Here is a 20440-nt window from a genome sequence, read left to right as displayed (position 1 = left end):
CGCGTGAAAAGAGTTTGAAGGAGATGGATTGAAGCATAGAGAGAAGAAGAAGAAGAAGGAGAAGTGAGAGATAGAGAGAGAGAGAGAGAGAGAAAAGTATGATGTAATTGACAATTCATCCTAAATCATTAGAATGATAATAACTATAACTCTTTCTCATAAAACGCTTTACAACCGATCAAAGCTCTTACAGTTATAACAGCATATCACCACAATAATTCTACAACTATTATGTTTTAAAGTCATTAAGTTAGATTATCCACTCATCAGCAGTTGCAGAATCAATGGGAGGGGTGTATCACTTTAATTGTGCGATTCATAGCTTGTAAATAGAGAACTTTTCAAGGGCCCTCTTCATTGGCATACTTCCATAATTCAACTCAATTTGATCTCGGCTTTAATACAGACTAACTTTGACATATAAAATGCATTACAAAAAAGAGCATTTAAAATATACATTGACAACTAATTGTTCCACAATGACAAAACAAAGTTATGCATTAATAAGATAATGTTACATAGCAGTTATTTAATTGAACTGAAATTAGCCAAGATAAATAGTCTGTAGCGTCATAAAATCATGCACCCTTTCCACGACAAGAAATAATCCACTATTGAAAATCTTGGTTGCATTCGTACATGCGAATTGAAAAAGTTCAGGTTAGTGAAAATAGACATATGTTCGAGTGCTGTTGATAGCCAAATATGTAATTGTAATCAACAATCAACAATGCTATCTATACACATAGGGTCGAATTAAAGGCTAATTACCCCAAGTCAACTTTTTTTTTTGGGGGGGGGGGGGGGGGGGGGGGGTAAGAGGACACTTTTTTTTTTTTGGTCTCGAAATTTGAAAAATTGACATTTTGCTCCGTTGGGGGGGGGGGGGGTAAGGTCAGCTTTTTTAGGTCAGCCATGGGAGTTTTTGGGAAAATCCAAAGGGGGGGGGGGGGGGGTTTAGGGGGGTTATGGGGGGTTTAAACACAAAAAAAAAATCCAAATCCAAAATCCCTGTGTACGCGCCTGTTCCCAGCAGACGATATTTTTGTTGGGGTATGCACGTGCTTTCTGCCCCTAATATCATTCAGAGGTCTTATCTGTGAGTGGTATCGGATTGCAATAATTGATACGTTTGTTCCCGATATTCATGTTTGCAAATGAATGATATCGAGATTGCACCTGTACCCTGTCGCCATGTTTCCCTAGGGCGTACGCCTCAAAGAGGATGGGGGTGAGGGGAGTGGATATGCCCCCCCCAAAAAAAAAAAAAAAAAAAAAAAAATAAATAAATAAATAAATAAATAAATAAATAAATAAATAAAAAAAATAAGAATAAAAAAAAATAACAAAATAACAAACAAATAACAAACAAATAACAAACAAAAAAATAACAAAAAACAAACAAAAAATAACCAAAAAAATAACAAAAAATAACAAAAATAACAAAAACCCACACACAATCGAAAGGTGAAAATAGGATCGAGAGAGAAAAACGAAAAAAGGAGAAAGAATTAAATTAAGGGAGTGAATAATGTAAGATAGAGAGGATGATAGGTCTGCATCCCACACACTTTCCAACAATTCGATGGCCCATTAATTCGCAGTTTATTCATATAACAATTATAATGATAAACCATTTTTGTATAGCGCACAACACATTACATAATTATGTATCTCCCTATATGCGCTTGATATAGTGAGATAACGATATAGTAAGACCGATGCCTCTTCCCTTTGATATGTGCCCCTCCCCCTAATGTCTACATACAGGCTATACCTCTGCTCAAGTGCAGTTATATATGTTTAAGTATACGGTTTCGTACAATTTCAACCATTTGTCGTCTGACGTTTGAAGAAGCAAGCAAGAGGAAGGTAAGTTCCAAACACTGCTTCAATTTGCTTTTTTAGATTCGTTCCTCTCTTAACAAGTTTTATGTAGAAATATCAAATGACTTACAGGCTTAATACGGATTTGAGATTTCTATTCTTGCATTAGGAGCAGTAGTTTCCATAGGAACTTGCTTTTCTAATTGCGAACACATTTCTCAGCTGACTTTCTTTCTTTTTCTTTCGGTGTTTTTTTTTGGTCTCATAGAATCCAAACATTATTAGCTGTGGCTATATATCGTACCGAATTTCGGAAAAAACGAAATGAAATCTCAATTAACTGATATGTATGCTCTAAAAAACTGATGTTTTTAGCTACTCAAAATACTATACTGGTGATCTTGATAATTTCTTGCTAAAATTTTGAGCTTCATGCACCGTGATGAAATGAAAATAAACAATCTTCTTTCGCTATTATCAATAGATAATTCATTTGTGAATAAAGCTTTATCTTTGCAGAAATTCTCAAACATTAGATAAATGTGTCTAATCAAATTTACTCTCACCAGGATCCAGGGGCGTACGCAGGATTTTTTCAAGGGGGGGGGGGGGGGGGGGGGGGGTTTGCTCCCGAAAATTTGAAATTCGCGCCGGCCGAAAAGTCGCTCAGTGGGGGGGGGGGGGGGGGGGGGGGGGGGGGGGGGGGGGGGGGGGGGGGGCGGGGGGGGGGGGGGCAAGCGGACACTTTTTTTTTTTTTTGATCTCGAAATTTCAAAATTTGACATTTTTCTTCGTTGGGGGGGGGGGGGGGTAAGGTCACCTTTTTTAGGTTAACCGTGGGTATAATTTTTTTTTTTTTTTTTTTTTTTTTTTTTTTAATAATTAAAAAAAAAAAAAAAAACCCAAAGGGGGGGGGGGGGGGGGGGGGTTTGGGTTTTTTTAGGGGAGTTTACACACATAAAAATACCAAAGGGGGGGGGGTTTGAACCCCCAAACCCCCCCCCCCTGCGTACGCCCCTGCCAGGATCTATATAATTATCTGCATGGATACAACATGTTCAATATAATGGAAAGTATATGAATATAATCAAACGTATTGTGATAATTGTATATAGTGTCGGAGTGCTAGAGCTTAAATGCATGCACTAGTCTTTTTAAATGTTCAGTATTTTATTTTTTTTTTTAGAATAAAAATGTAATTGATAATAAACTTCTTTATTTACAATTTTACGTTACTTTTAAGATGAATGCGTGGTTCTTTTCAACTGTCGTCGTCGCAATCGCCGTGGCGATCACTCCGACACCCATATCGGCACAACCGCTCGACGATGTAGTGCTCGAAGGTGATAAAGAGGTCGTCATCGATGCCCTGTCTACGCCGGCTGGCATCCGTAACTTCGTCGGAATCGGCTACAACATCATCGACGGAAACCCCGAGGGCGGGGATCTCCTAGGCGGTGTTGATCCCGGTCTTTTAACCAATCGACCCATCTTGAAACTCACGTACGACAAACAGGTTGGTCTCTGATCGCCGGCGTTCTGCTTGGTGCACGCGACCGACACGAGGCGTCAAAAAGTGAAGAGGGCTGCGTCAGCAACTAGCGCAGGCTTGATACCTGTTTACAATATTGAATGCTCTTGCGACAATTATTCCGTGGTAAAACTCCCACATTGTAAACCGCATATGAAAATTCTAGGCTTCTGATTGGTCAAAACTGCAGGAAAGAAATGTGTTACTGACCCCCCCCCCCCCCCCCCCCCCCCCACTCAGAGGTCGGAATGACCGCATGCGTGTTGCCAAAATGTCCGGTAAAGGGGTACTTTTCGTGCGACAAAGTCCGGCCCGAGAATTGTAAAAAAAGGGGTGTATTTGACTTTTCACCCGGAGATTTCTTTAAAAAGGGGGTGTTTTTCTTTTTTTCTCTCATCTCTTTGGACTCCTGAGAAATTATTCCGAATTTAGGGGGGTACATTGAGCATTTTTCCTTATTTAGGGGGGTCTCCAAGGCAGGAAAAGCACGCGAAAAGCCCGCGAAAGGGGGGTTCGGAAATGTTGGCAGTCCTCAGATAGGGGGTGCTTTCTAAAAAAGGGTACGAGCATATGCGTACCCTAAATAACACTGAGTGGGGGGGCCGGGGTTACTGACTGCTGGACAGATGAGGGGAAAAGTGTTGATAGTATATACTTGCGCGTAAAATGCTACGACGCATTTGGATGCACGTGAAGTTAACAATGGATAGTGAGTGAAAGTGATAGTGAAAGTGAGATACGCGCAATGCTCTTAATCTTAGACGGGTAAATTCTCTTCAACTCTACTAATACAATTTGATGGCAAACTTGTTTTAAACATATTTATTTGGGATAAAATTGACACGGAATAGGGTATGGTATACAAAACAAATATGTAATGCTTATTGTTCGTTTCACGGTTAAAACTATAGCTCCTAGGTGATCTCAAGACTGCACTAGGCTCAGGCGCGGATCCACGGGTCCGTCGCCCCCCCCCCCCCTGTGTTTTTATCTTTTATTTTTTTATAAATATATATTATTTTAAAGTAAGTGATCACACAATCCGCCCCCCCCCCCCCACTGAGCGAGATATTGGTCGGCTCGATTTTCACATTTTCGGGGTCAAATACGAAAAGAAAACAAATTATGCTCACTACCTCCCCCCCACCCCCCCCCCCCCCCCCCCCCCCCCACCCCCCCCCCCCCCCCCCCCCCCCCCCCCCTATCGGCAAATCTGGATCCGCCACTTTGTATCGAGGCACATTACAGTTTCGAGATCACAGTGGGCAATAGTTTTAACCCTGCTCCTCAAAGTAGTGTTGGGAGCTGTGATCGTTTTTTGTTAAGCCTTTTGATTTCCAGTTTAAGGTATCATTCAAATGGACCCCAAATTAAAGTGCCATGATCCTCTCTCCTTGTGGGTTACGACCAGAAACTTTTATTTGCTTATTTGGCCATCAACAACTTTACTAAACTTACAAAGTGTGAAGATAGGTGCTTAAATTTACTGTATATACATATTATTACCTAAATACTTAATCTTATTTATGATACCTACATAATACACTCGCGGCCCGAGTCCAGTCGTGGCACTAGTGTCCTTTGGCAATATATTAATCTACATTTGCCACTCTCCACCAATTGTTAAATGGATACCAAAAGAAAGGAATTCTTTGAAATTCAAAACAATGTAACTAATTAAACTAATGACTAATGAATAAACCTATTAATTCTTGGGAGGCCTTAAAGTTTCTTCTGCCTGCAAAATTACGTAGAGGGCAGTTATTCTATTGTTCAATCGTTAACAGGACATTTCCTGCTAATGAACATGTCTACTTAATGACTCATTTTTTTAATTACATATATCCGTCTAATGATGCTGTAAGGTATATACATATATATTTCGTTTCATTTAAGATCGTATCTCAGGACGGGTACCTGCTCCCGGACCAGGTCCTGTACACGATCCGACAGAGCCAGGACAAGACCCAAGAGACCTTCTACGGGACCAAGAGCTACGCAGAGAAGGTCCAGAGTGACATCGAGGAATCGCGTATGAACACTACAGAATAATATTATTATAGTATTCACAATAGTGGTAGCAGAAGTGAAAACAATAACAATGACAACAACGATAACAACAATAAAATGAAAAATAATGATAATAATGGTAATGAACATAATCATAACAATTATTACGAAAAATATAATTAGTAGCAAAGACCATAACCGTCATAACGATTATTGACCCTGGGTAATAAAATCATTGTTTCCAATACCGCTCTTCATACAGGCTATGCAATGGCCGTTTAAATCACCTGCGTCGAGAGGGACAAATGAGGGTAAAACACCTTGTTCAAAGGTGTAAGCAGCGAGTAGGATTCGAACCCGGGACCTCTCGTATGAGAGTTAGGAACCTTTACCGATAGAGGCCGACCACGGTGCTCCCACCAGATGTTGCGCTCCCGGGGACAGCATGGCAAATTACCCCCTAGAACTTTTGCAAGTACCTCAAAAGTGCCCCTTCCTCCATAGGAAAAGTACCCCTTTGACTTTAGACAATTGATCCTTTTTATTACTTTTAGATGGAGGTTCCACATTTGTATAGGTGCCCCTTACCAAATTTAATAAGTGGCCCCTTTACTATGATAACTGCCCCTTTTCAAATCTTATAGGTGCCCCTTTTCCTCCGCAAGCTCCCATTTTCCCTTCGTAATAGGTGCCCATTTTCCATTGCCCATAACCTTATCTGATAAGTACCCCCTTCACCTACCTGATTATTGTTCCTTTTCAAATCTTAGAGGTTCCCCTTTTACTTTGTAGAAAGTGTCCATTTTCATCTCTGGCGAGTGCCCATATTTACCCCTTTTACTTAGACAGTGCTTCCTTTTCTTGGCAATAAGTGCCTCTTTTCTCCTCTCATTAGTGCCCCTTTTTCTTTTTAATAAGAGCGTCTTCCCCTTCTTATACATGCCCCTTTTCAGTTGAGTGAAGTGCCCCTTTCATCTCTAATAATTGCCCTATTTACTTTGACAAGAGTTCCTCCTGATTAGTGCCCCTAACTTAAAGGGACTACAATGATTTTTTTTTAAATTTCCCACAAAGCTCGCTCGATACACTAGCTGATGTTATAGTTATAGTTGATGTAAATATCTAACTTATGAAAGGCTTTTCTGTCTTTCATGATGAGTTTGTGCTTAAAATCCAAAAAGAATCCCACTTTATCTAATGGGTCACAGTCCGACCTAAAAATCTTTAAAAATTTAATCGCTCGCTTTGCTCGCTCACAGATGAATTTTCAAACAATCACGCCGAATTGCAAAGTATAATGTTTGAGCTGCGTCTTGGACCATGTATGGAGAGAAATCATAAACTATTGAAATGATCCCTGATAATTTGTTTATCACAATGTAGGGGTTTGTACCAAAGTCAACAAATTGTTTAGTTTTGCTTAATTTTTTCCCTTTGTATGGCCCCTGTTTCCCCAGAAAGTGCCCCTTTAAGTTGGTCCCCCCCCCCCTGCTCCGCTTTGGGAACGCTCCTCCATCCCTGGCTCCCACTATGGTGATAGTACTACTATTACTACAACTACTAATATTCCTACCACTACGACTACTACTACCACTACCACTACTACTACTATTACTACTACTACTACTACTACTACTACTACTACTACTACTACAACTACTAATATTCCTACCACTACGACTACTACTACTACTACGACTACTGCTACTATTACTACTACTAATTCTACTATTACTACTACTACTACTACTACTTCCACTGGCGTACTGGTGGGGGTGCTTAGGGGGGCGCCAGCCCCCCCCCCCCAAATCAAATTGAACCATGACTTATTTTCACAAGTAATGTATAAATGTTCGTGATATCACATGATTTTCAACAAAATGCTATAGTTTCTCCATTATTTCTTGCAAACTGACCCATTCCCAAATAGCCAGGAAGAGCATATGTTTTTTATAGTCACTAAGGGCCTTATAGTGGCCACTAACAGTAACACTAATTCCTTTCCAGAAGCTACTGTGCAAAGCACTGTCGGGAGATAACATGCTACCCATCACTCGGGCTGAGCATGCACAGATTTGCGAACGAGCGTTCCATACTTACATCATGTAACACTGCACATATACCGTTAAGGGGCCCAGTGGGGGAATTGAATTCAGACAAGATTAAGAGTAGAGAACGGTACAAAGAATCGTCTTCTTTCTCTAATAATTTAATGAACCGGCAAAGCTTCCGCGCTTCGCGCGGGAGGGGGGGGGGGAAACTAATTTCAGACTAGGATTAAGAGTCGAGAACGGTACAACGAATCGTCTTAATCTTTCTCTAATAATTAATGAAACGCGAAAATGATTTCAGACGAGGATTAAGAGTAGTATTAAATGAAACGACAAAGCTTTCGCGATTCGCGTGGGAGGGGGAACTGAATTCAGACAAAGACACAATAAAACGATTCGTCTTCTTTCTCTAATAATTTAATGAAACTTGAAAGCTTCCGCATTTCGCGCGAGATGGGCGAAAATGAATTCAGACAAGGATTAAGAGTAATAATGTATTGAAACGTCAAAGCTTTCGCGCTTAGCGCGGGAGGGGGGGGGGGCTGAATTCAGACAAGGATAAAGAGTCGTGACCGGTACAATGAATCGTCTTCTTTCTCTAATAATTTAATGAAACGTCAAAGCTTCCGCGCTTTGCGCAAAAGGGGGGGGGGGGAACGGAATTCAGACAGGGATTAAGAGTCGAGAACGGTTCAATGGTACAATGAAAATGAATGAATCGTCTTCTTTCTCTTTGAATTTAATGAAACGTGAAAGCTTCCGCGCTTCGCGTGGGAGGAGGGAACTGAATTCAGACAAAGACACAATAAAACGGTTCGTCTTCTTTCTCTAATAATTTAATGAAACTTGAAAGCTTCCGCGTTTCGCGCGGGATGGGCGAAAATGAATTCAGACAAGGATTAATAGTATTAATTTATTGAAACGTCAATGCGAGTCGAGAACAATTCAACGGTACAATGAAAATGAATGATTCGTCTTCTTTCTCTAATAATTTAATGAAACTTGAAAACTTCCGCGTTTCGCGCGGGATGGGCGAAAGTGAATTCAGACAAGGGTTAAGAATCGAGACCGGTACAATGAATCGTCTTTTTCTCTAATAATTAAATGAAACGTCATAGCTTCCGCGCTTCGCGGGGGGGGGGGGGGGGGGCGAAACAAGAATTAAGAATCGAGAACGGTACAACGGGTCGTCTTCTTTCTCTAATAGTTTAATGAAGTGTCAAGGCTTCCGCGCTTTGCGCGGGAGGGGGGAAACTGAATTCAGACAAGAACACGATACAACGAATCGTCTTCTTTCTCTAATAATTTAATGAAACGTGAAAGCTTTAGCGCTTCGCGCGGGATGAGCGAAAATGAATTCAGACAAGGATTAAGAGTAATAATGTATTGAAACGTCAAAGCTTCCGCGCTTAGCGCGGGAGGGGGGGGGGGGACTGAATTCAAACAAGGATTAAGAGTCGGGACCGGTACAATGAATCGTCTACTTTCTCTAATAATTAAATGAAACGTCATAGCTTCCGCGCTTTGCGCGGGAAGGGCGAAACAAGCTTTAAGAGTCGAGAACAGTACAACGGATCGTCTTCTTTCTCTAATAATTTAATGAAGTGTCAAAGCTTCCGCGCTTCGCGCGAGAGGGGAAAACTGAAAAATAACTTAGTTCCTGGCCCCGGGTTAAAAGGGTTAAATTTGTAAACATTTGGACATTGGCATTTTTATATTTGTCGGTAATAATATTGGTGGCTCGTTTTTTTGGTAATCGGCGGCCTCTACAGCCCCCCCCCCTCCCCCACTGACAAAGATCTAGCGACGCCCCTGATAACGATAAACTCGAGATCATTTTTGCAAGTACTACTGGTGAAGTACCGGACCACCGTCTTTGTGCATTGTTCGGCATCAAAGCATAATTTATACAACGTCTCACGACGTGACAGATCACTTTTCTCTAACTTCTAACTAATCAGAGGGCCTCTTTTTTTCCATGAAGTGCCGGTGGACATTAATGCGCCAAATGTGGTTCTCAAATTGCAAAAGATCCCTACTCTTGGAAGGGGTAGGAGAAAGCAATTTTACGTCATATTACTCCAGGAAGTGCCTGAAAATGCGTCTAATTTGGTTCTAAAATTGCAAATGCTTCTTACTCCCAGACCCACCCCCTGCTTGGTCGCTCCGCTCCCTCGCCGTTAATGCCTCGTTCTGTTGCTTCATCGTTTTACATATATTTCACCCCATGCCATTTTGTGCCCCCCCCCCGGTAAGAAATTCCTGGATCCGCCACTGATGCCCATACCCCTTGAGCTTCGGGGGCTTCGCCCTCGAACCCCACCTGAGCTTTTCCCCTAGACCCCACTTTGAGAAACGTAATTCAGCGGGGCCTGCATGTTAGAGTGGGGTGATTCGGATTTTTTTCTGTCAGCCCCCCCCCCAAACGTTTTTGCTCATTACGCCACTGACTACTTCTACTATTACTACTACTACTACTACTACTACTACTACTACTACTACTGCTACTACAACTACTAATATTCCTACCTCTACGACTACTACTACTAATACTGCTACTACTATTACTACAACTACTTCTACTATTACTACTACTACTACTACTACTACTACTACTACTACTACGTACTACTACTACTACTACTACTACTACTACTACTGTTACTGCTACTATCATTACTACCATGACTACTAACTTTTCGTTTATTTCATTAGAGGGGGAGAGATCTTGAACTCTAGATTTGAAAACTTTAATAACCACAAGAAGATAAATAAAATAGAGGGCCTTCGCACTTTGAAACATTCCTTTCATTTGCTTCAACTCACCGTTTCTTCTTTTATAACTCCAGATAACGTTCAAGGAAAGTTTAGCCTCGTCAAGTTTTCTGGAAGTACACGTAAGTGTTGAATTTTATTATTCCCTATATGTATGACAGGAAATATTATATAATTTATATACGTCATAATAAGGCTCTATTTGAGTTTGCTCTAACATTTCAACCAGTCATTCAAATCGAATATATTTAGTGCATCAAAATAATCAATAACAACAAATACAAAAATCACAATGTTTACGTGAAACAGATCAGTAATTTCTCTAATTAAATTTAGCTTAATTTATGTATTGGATACGTCCTGCATTTAAACTCCTACTGATAAATAGGTTGGGGTCCAGACTCCATACATTTAACAAGATTCTTTCTCCACCCTTTCCTCCTCTCTCTTCTCTTTCTCTGTCCTTTCCGCGTATCCCTCTCTCTCTCTCTCTCTCTTTCTCTCTTTTTTCCCTCTTTGTGTTTCGCTCTTTCTATTGCACTCTCTATGTTTTGCTCTCTCTCTCTCTCTCTCTCTCTCTCTCTTCCTTTATATCTAGGCTACTCCGATGTAGCTGCAAGCATAGATGCCTACCGCTACGTCTACCACGAAGAACGCGAGGTGCACCTTCACTCCGAAGCCCGGTACCGACTTGAATTGGCCGATTCTGAAAGGTGGCCACTGGACGATGGTTTCGTGGCGGCGGCTTGTTCGGGGCTCACTCCACATTACGACAACACGACCTATTTTAAGTTTATCGATACTTGGGGAACGGTATGATGTGTGAACAGTAATGGAGTTTGTAAACGAACAACAATATCCAGTATTTTCTACATTCTTGAAATTCATATTCATCGATGGACGCTTATTGATCAGGCCCTGCTATCAGAGTATTTTCATTTTCATTTTCATTTTCGAGGAAGGAGCCTGAACTATGAATAAGAATACTCTCTTTTTTATATCACCTTCTACTGCTTTTGAATTCTTGTTGGTCCGAATCAAGCTGTTCAGACATTGAATAACCGTTTCTAAGGTTACAATATACAAATTGAACGCATTTCATGTTGAAATATGTAATTACACACGGGACGATTGCCTTATATTTGAACCTAATATTATATTAAACCTTTGGTGCCATTCAAAATATAATAACGTACTTCATCAGTCAAATTTCACTAGCAATTGTATTTTGATACAGTTAATTAATTGATTTGCAATCATATAATACGGCAAATATTGTTAATATATATATTTTTTTTATTTTAAACTGCATTACATTTTCAGCATGTTGTTACAGAGGTGGACCTAGGATCCAAATCGGCAACACGGTACGAAGAAACGACACAAGGATTCGTGCACTACGCCCACTCTGAGGTAAATTGGGTGTCGTTATTTAATTACTTCTTACCTATTCTATTCATTTGTAATTATCTTTTAGAATAAAATTATCAACATGTTTACTCGAACGAATATGTAGAGCGCATAGAGACTCAAAGAATATAATTTAATTATTATTATTATTATTATAATTTATCTTTACTTATATATATATTTATCTATCTACCTATCTATCGATTTATCCTATGTGACTTTTGTACATGGATGCGTAATTAAACTTCATTTAGGAAAACTTTAAAACAAAAAGTCATTTCTTGTTCCGGCGCACATCCGTTCAGCTGCCACATCACAAACTGTTGTTTATTTGTAATGATTACTTTGAAATGAAAAATCAAATTAATGGAATCGGAGTGTCTTTAACCAAAATTTGGATAAACACACTCTGATTCCATTAATTATCACTTTGTTCCAGACGTTAAATTGCGTCTTTTACGGAGCGTAGTGTTTATGACTCTAAATTGTTAACGTAAGTCCAGTGATAAAAATCTGTACGATTCCGTGTTGGTATTTGTCATCATATTTCATAGCCTTTGGATCTCAAGTTTTACATATCATTCAAATGGACTAAAAATTAAAGCCATATTCCCAATTATCCTCTCTCCTTTTTCAAGTGTTCTGACTAGCAACTTTATTCATATTCGGTCTTGTACGCCATGATATATAGGTCTCGAACAGCGTGTCGTTCCAAGCCGATGTGATACCCGGGTTCAAAGCCGGTGTGGTGGTCGACATGGACAAGTTCATAGCTGGGTTCCAGGTCGGGATGAGCTTTGGGACCAAAACTCACACATTTACAGCAGGGGGAGAAGAATACCCAGGTACACTACACAATCCATCTATGCTCCTATTTTTCAAAGAAATTTGTCACAAATTCGCATTACACCGAGTGTTGACATTTCAACAAATATCACCTTCATTGGTGAGGTTCTTACAAATGATATGAATACAAGCAATCTGCATTTTAAGTCAGTCGCCAAATTAGCTTCAAAATAATCATAGATGATAGCACAACTAAAATGATCGTCACTACGATTCTCAGCTGATATGAGTTTTCCTACTTTAAGGAAGTTTGCAGTCGCCAACAAATTTATTGTAATCATTTATATAAGACTCTTCCGATCTTTGACCATTGTGAGGTGTTTTATGCTACGGTTACAAAAGTTCGTACGAACGATCATTTCGTATACGAATCTCCTTGTTTTTCCATTATCCTCCCGAATTTCCATTGTCTGAAAATCGTTCGTACGGCGTTCGTAGCAGTTCGTAATGGCATTTGTGACCCAGGCTTATGTTTCAATGTTCATGTGTTAATGCACTTCTTTCAAACTCAGATCGCAGTCAGTTCGTATAATGTGCGATAGATCTAAGAACCCATAACATGGCAATCTCAACGCTGCAAAAAGTGTGTTCCCAGCTGTCCTAAAAATAAGCGAAAACCTGGGTTATCTTTTGCTTGTCCAATAAGAGAAACGGTCAGGTATTTTGTCACGAAAATGACTAAAATACGGGGAAAAACACGGAATTTAATTCGTCTCAAATCAAAGTAGTTGTCTCTTTTATTTGGTCGATCGTATATCTACGGAGGTAAGACAAATTTTGATTTTCGAAACTGGTAATCATGTATTGAAATAATGCTCCTTGAATTTAGATTATCCATTGGGGAATATTAAGGGAAATAAATAGGAAAAACTAGGGGATAATCAGAAAGTTTTTACTTCAGAAAATGCTGGGAATCCTGATAAAGGTTCTATCAATCTTCAGATTTAAAGCAGTGAAGCTTTCATTCACTTCTGAGTACTTTGTTAAGACAAACGGTACCTTCACACAGTTCCTGCTCCTACAAATAAGTGAAACCAAGCTAGGTAGCAATTTCAGAACTGTCACAATAACTCACGGCAACCCTATTTGGAGGACATTTTCTCACTTGGTTGGAATTTAAAACTCCACTACAAAAGTCCGATTGCAGATCTTTCTGTTTGTACTGGCAGAACCGATTGGGATGTGCTTGAGTGGTATGCACGAGATCTTCGATGTAGCTTATTGGAGGCGTTTCAACGATTACGTAAGCGATGGTCGATGCGATCCCGAATGGTTTAACTCTCTTGACGTCATCGCCACCAACATGGAGAAAGCCTTGAACAACTATGCAGTGTGGAGGAATGCCCAAGCATCGAAAGGTTATTGAAGAAATGGGTTATCTGGTTTAGAATCAAAGATGAGTCTATAGTCATGGGATTCATTGGGTAAAGAAAAATAGTATTTAAAGCTGCTTCAGCGACCACCTATGTAGACAGACCACCTGTCTATAAAGACTAATCTGTTTCTCTTTCATAGAAATTCTCATGGAAACGTATGCCAAAGGAACCTCTATATAAAGACCACCTTTCTTACAGAAAATATACAGATTTCACTGTCTCAAGAAGCTTCGAGAAAGGTGGCTTATGTGACACTTGAGAATAACTTATTACATATATGGCCAAACATTTGCAAAGAATAAGCCTTTTCATGATTTGGCGGCCATTTTGGCGGCCATTTTGAATTTTCGCCGTTTACGAGAAATGCATGAGGTTTCGCATCTGGCACTCATCAGATTTGGATTCAGCACCCTCATATTGACAAGAAAACATAAAATAACCTGTTAAAAGGCCAAACATTCGCAAAGAATAAGCCTTTTCATGATTTGGCTGCCATTTTGGCGGCCATTTTGAATTTTCGCCGTTTGGGAGAAATGCATAAGGTTTTGCGTCTGGCACTCATCGGATTTGGATTCAGCACCCTCAAATTGACAAGAAAATATAAAATAACCTGTTAAATGGCCAAACATTTGAAAAGAATAAGCCTTTTCATGATTTGGCGGCCATTTAGGCGGCCATTTTGAATTTTCGCCGTTTACGAGAAATGCATGAGGTTTCGCATCTGGCACTCATCAAATTTGGATTCAGCACCCTCAAATTGACAAGAAAACATAAAATAACCTGTTAAATGGCCAAAGAATAAGCCTTTTCATGATTTGGCGGCCATTTTGGCGGCCATTTTGAATTTTCGCCGTTTACAAGAAATGCTCAAGGTTTCGCGTCTGGCACTCATCAGATTTGGAATCAGCACCCTCGAATTGACAAGAAACCATCAAAAAACATTGTATATATAACAAAACAAGGTTCCTTGCTCTCTAGCCTGGACTATATTGTGAGGTTTTGTAATTTGACATGTAAATGATGAATCAACAATACAATACTCGAAAGCCCATACGATTAAGAGCGTATGCACACACAATTATGTGGGTATATAGTCTACACACACACATTTGGCATCAAGGTTAAGTCAAAAAAAAAAATTTTAAATCTCTTTCCAGTTATATTCCGAAAAATATGAATTAATTTAGAGAGCAGTCGTTTCCATGGACATGTCTACCATGGTAGTCATCAAAACAAGGATCTACTATTGTGTATCATTTACATTTTGATTCTTATTTGATAACGGTTTATTATGATTTAGATCCACTGGTTGCCATTCCGATCACGTGGCCCAAAGGATCATACGGACTACCAATGCCTCACATTGGTTGCCCCGATAACCACTTCAACTGGGCCGAAGGATGGCGGTATCAGGATACCGAGGACGTGGGTGCAGACAACAGATGGAGCAATCCTTGCCATCTGAAAGGTTGGAATCTACCCCCTCCTAATATTCCCTTTTTGTCTATCTTGCCCCCACTCCATCTCTCTATCTCTCACGCCCCTTCCTTAGTCTCTCTCTTTCTCTTTTCCCTCCCTTACACTACCTCCCTCTATCCCACACACACAGGCATATGCCCACTCCCTATTTCTCTATTCCTTTAATTCCCCAGGCCTCTCTCTCGCACTATCACACACGCACATACACATACCGACACTTGTTTTTTTTAGTAATTTTGTTTTATTCCTCCAAATGTGTTCATGTGTTTTTGTAATACAGACTTAAACACACACACCCCAGACACGCACACGCACACCCGGAGACGCAAACACACACGCATATACACCCAATTGCCCACTCACACCCTTTCCCCGCCTTACGCACTTTCTATCTCTCCTACGTACACGCACGCGCCCACACATCACGCACACATATCCACGCACACCCCATACCCATGTACATACATCCCCCTCTCTTCCCTCCTTCTCCCTATTTAGCACACATACCTACATTGTCTCTCTCATTATGTACATCCCTCATCACTTTCCATTAAATTCTTTGCTTAAAATAGTGTTGAGATGAAGACAAAACACTCTTGCGAATAGTACCTTAGTACGCACAGGACCAAGTATTCATACGTGAGTTATGTTCATAATTATCCCCACAACATGCATTTAGAAAGATTGTAATGAAAACAAATCTCGATATTTATATTTCTTATTTAATGTAAATTACCCATTGCAGAATGATTTTAATGATTGCAAAGGCCTATTCGGAGATATTCGTATTCAGATTTTGTTATATTATACCCCACTAGAAAAAGGATGGGATCAGCAAAGATATTTTTTCATTTACCAAGTATAATAATACGCTGGGAAGGGATATCTGGTTAATAGTAGTTTAGGATAGGCAGCAGTACACGAACTCGCAAATATTAAATAATCTATGCATTTCACTTTGATAGGACCATATTGGGCGAACAACATGAACTCAAACTTCTGCATGAAGACCAAGACAACAGAGGACAACTATGACTGGCCGTTTCAGCAGGGGGTCTACTGCGTGTACAAGAAAGGAGAATGTCCTTCAGGTACATAGGCATGCGGGCAAATAGACGTTTTCGAGGGACATTAGATGTCCTCTTTAATCAAGACAATAAATATTGACTTACCAGTCAATATGCATGTCTTGTCTTTGGAAACTCTGGACCGATTTTACAAAAAAATCTTTCAAACGCAGTTCTTAAAGTGGACATAGTGTGTAAGCTAACTGTGAGTTTAATGTGTGATAACCGTTGGTATGCTCGCAGATTTACGATTTATAACAATTATAACATGCTCTTGAAAGTTTGAACATTCGTTTTTAAAACAACGTAATCAGTAGATGAAATTTACCTATGCTGTATTAGTCTAATCACAAAAAGGCATACATTTCCTCATTAACGATTCATGTAGCATCAAAATAGCCTTAAAATCACAAAGTTTCAAGTTAAAAAAATGCATTTATGAATGAAAATTCAATGTCAAAGTCAGTCCACTCATTATGTAGTGACTAATATAATGCAGTACCCATCACAATCAAAAGAAAACATCTAGCCCCCCATATGGAAACGTTGTATCATCCGCTCAATCTGACTTGCGTGCATAGAACAAATAAGCATTTTTTCCATGAAAAAGTGAAGTTTTCTAAAATGTGCGTTTCTTTCCAGCATTGGGGCGCCCGGGAGTCACTCGGGTAACATTTCATAAAGTAGAATATAAAAAGACCATATGCAAATTTGTTGTACTTTTGTCGGAAAAAATAGATTTATCCAGCACAATGTCGTCTCTTTTTGCGTTGGAGAAGAGCAACACGCGAGTTTCAATCATACTTTGGCCGCTCTCGCAAGCTCTCACTATGTGGTCAAGCGACTTTGGGGCAAGCGGTTAATGAAAATACTAATCGTTAGTTTTCTTCTGGTATTAAACTTGTTTTGATTGATTGTATACTTTTGTCGGAATAAAGGAAACAAAAAGGCTTGACCAATAACTTATTAGCGTCTGAATCTTTTGACCTTGAATTCCCTGATGCAAGCGCACATAAACAGGTTCTAATGACATCATCTTCGCTCAATCGGTGTCTTTTATCCTAAAATGCTACACTTTCACAATGTTTATACATCTTTTTTAATTATTAGTAAGATATAACATATTTTGTCTGATATCACTGAAGTTTTGGGTTTTATTTAATGAGTAATTTTAAAATAAGAGCCATTTTACTGTTTTAATTTACTGGATCGTACCATTAAAGTCGCAGGGTAGAAAGATGCATTTTCCAACTGCGCCAAATTTAATTTACGTTCCGACATTCTGTAAAAATGGGTTCGTGTTGTTAAGAATCCACTGCTTTCTGCTCCACCAAACGTCCACATGCGGAATCGTTTATCAACTAAATTATTCAAATGTATGGATGTTTCCTTCCCGGGTGTTTGTGTTGTTGAAGCATTTCATTCACCTGCTGTCATTCTTTGTACTCCAATTGCCAGAACGCAAATTACATTTTGGTTTTATAGTTTCATGCGGAGTCGTTTATCAACTATATTTATTCAAATTTATGAATGCTTCCTTCCCAGGGGTGGTGTTTATGCATTTCATTCACCTGTTATTATTCTTTGTACTCAAATTGTTAGAATACAAAATGCATTTTGTTTTTATAGTTTCATTCAATAAGTAAGTCAATAAAAGAGTATGTTCTGCACAATAAAAACAATGTGTGTCCCTATTGTACAATGTAATGTGTCCCCTCATTTTGTAATAGTGAATTTACCCATTCACATAATGGAACTACCTGCCCAGTGAAGCCAGTGGCCCGTGACCCCTGAGCACTCAACACCGTGTGGGAGTCAGTTTGTGGTCAACTTCTTTTATGAGACAAATCAAGGCAAACGTTTCCATATGCCCCCTCTCCCCACCCCCCCCCCCCCACACACAGGTCAATGTCACCTCCCCTCATTTTCGTTATTGATCCCCATTGATTCCAGGTCTCTCTGAAGGTTTCGTCTATTGGGACGACGAGGACTTCGCCAACACTAACGATTTTGACGGAGAGATCCCCGATGGTAGTTACGACAAAAACACCAGGATCTACTACTGTTGCATGACTGATGGGTATGCCAGCAACCCCATCTACCTACCCACGGACCACCCATTCTTTCTGATGAAGTTCAACCATCAGTGCCAGGAGGTAATTCAGTTGAGCGACAGAGCATTGTTTTTATAAACCTCATGGCAGATTGGGAGTCGAACCTGATCATAAGTTGACCACGCAGGGCCCTGTTTCATAAAACTTGTTATCAATAAAAGTTACAATAACAGTTTAAAGCTACTAAAATCGTGGCATTTGATTGGCTGAGAGCAAATTTGTCATGGAAATTAACATTTGTTATTGATAACAAGTTTTATGAAACAGGGCCCTGGTTTAACTTAGTCGACTGAGTTTTAAAGCCGTTTTTTATTCTGTACAAATCAAGGTGGTCGTATAAATTTGAAAAATGGCCTAAGTCTGCAAATGATAAAGAAATATTGATTGATCAATACGGAACACAAGCATACATTGGTCAAAGTATTGTTTATTGTATGGATCACATTTCCAATTTCGCAGCGAGCAAAAATGTTGACAAATTGCGTGGATTTTTTTCTTTTTTTTCTTAAGATTATATACGGGCCCAATAGAAAGCCTCCATGTACCCCTCCACCTCTCTCTGTCTCACTCTCTATAACACACTCATAATTTCTTAAATAATTTCATTTCTCTGTGTAGGTATATGGGATGAAGGTAACCAACGAATACTTCCGATGGGATACGACTGATGTCTTTCCGAACGATGATCACGGTGGCGCACATCCATACCCGGGGGTCGTTAAGGGCGATGACATCATCCTCGAATACTGCTACTACGAACCACTAGCTTAAATATTTCCAGCGTGTCAATTAGCAACCTCGATATTAATTATTTGATTTAATATGATCTGTTTCTTTAGCAAACATTTTTATGAACATATAAATATATATCTGCTATATGATTGTGAATATACAAACCTGACAAATATGATATGATATGTCAAAGATACGTCACTATGACGTAATGGAAATAATGAGCGTTACCGAATATAACGAGAGGTGCCTGCATATTAGTTAAGTGTGTCGCCTTGGAAATGCTCTATGGCTCAAACAAAATCAGTGACTAACAAATTTCATTTGATAAAAACAAATCATAGTTCGATAACATTACAGGAGATGTTGTAATTGTAAGATTAAACGGCCTGTCAATAACAGAAGGCCTGCCGCCTTTCTGTACATCTGATCTGATCGCCGAGACACAGCCTTCTTGGTTTGAAATAAATACCCCAATTAACCTGTAAAATCTTGTTTCCTCGTTCATTATTTGGTCTCTGAAACATGAAAGGAATTGTGGTTTGTTTTTTATGCAAAGAAATCCAGTCGTAATCTTTCATTGTTTGACTTGGTTTACAAACAATGGAAAAGGCAGCACTACGCATATACAGTGTGAGTCAAAAAAAGTTTACACCTAGAAAATTGCTAATTATTTTAAAGATCATCTATGAACAGTAAATTATTATACATCTTATGTTAAGAGTGTTATATCCCAAATCAATTGGTATCATTGTAGTGTGGTATGTGTTCACGCTTGAATGAGCACGATGCATTGTTTGCGAGAGTGCAAAATCGACTTGCGCCAAAGTTGCTTATCTGATGTTAAAATAAAACAATTTGGATTTGGTATTAAATCGTTTTTTGCAGATCCAAATAACATCCCTAACAACATTAATCATGCCACACATATCAAATATCGAATATCAAACATCAACGAACATTTGTGCGCGTGTGTGTGTGCGTGTGTGACTTTGCTGCTGCAAAAAAGCATACATGCATTTGCATTTCATTTGATTCATTCAATTCATTCTCTCACTCCGCTAGTCCCAACATAATACATGCCGTGGGCATCTCTTTGGCGCAAGTCGATTTTTGCACTCTCGCAAACAATGCCACCTGTTAATCTAAGCGTGAACACATACCACACAAAAATGCTACCAAATGATTTGGGATAAAACACAGTATGTCTGTGATGTACAAT

General features: G+C 39.5%; 1 protein-coding gene across 1 annotated transcript; it reads left to right on the top strand.

The window, feature by feature from the left end:
* Window positions 1-3069: 3069 nt before the first annotated feature.
* LOC100893299 lies at window positions 3070-19708 on the top strand. Its single transcript, XM_030981955.1, has 11 exons — window positions 3070-3343; window positions 5255-5390; window positions 10269-10316; window positions 10793-11007; window positions 11518-11607; window positions 12296-12449; window positions 13620-13808; window positions 15127-15294; window positions 16271-16396; window positions 18326-18528; window positions 19105-19708. Exons 1-11 carry the CDS (start codon window positions 3071-3073, stop codon window positions 19255-19257), a joined length of 1755 nt encoding a protein of 584 aa, XP_030837815.1. The 5' UTR covers window position 3070; the 3' UTR covers window positions 19258-19708.
* The last annotated feature ends 732 nt before the right edge of the window (window positions 19709-20440 follow it).

The sequence above is a fragment of the Strongylocentrotus purpuratus genome, unplaced genomic scaffold (genome assembly GCF_000002235.5).
Source record: "Strongylocentrotus purpuratus isolate Spur 01 unplaced genomic scaffold, Spur_5.0 spur5_scaffold_12, whole genome shotgun sequence".
Classification (NCBI taxonomy): Eukaryota; Metazoa; Echinodermata; class Echinoidea; order Camarodonta; family Strongylocentrotidae; genus Strongylocentrotus; species Strongylocentrotus purpuratus.
This window is presented reverse-complemented; position numbering and strand designations above follow the sequence as displayed.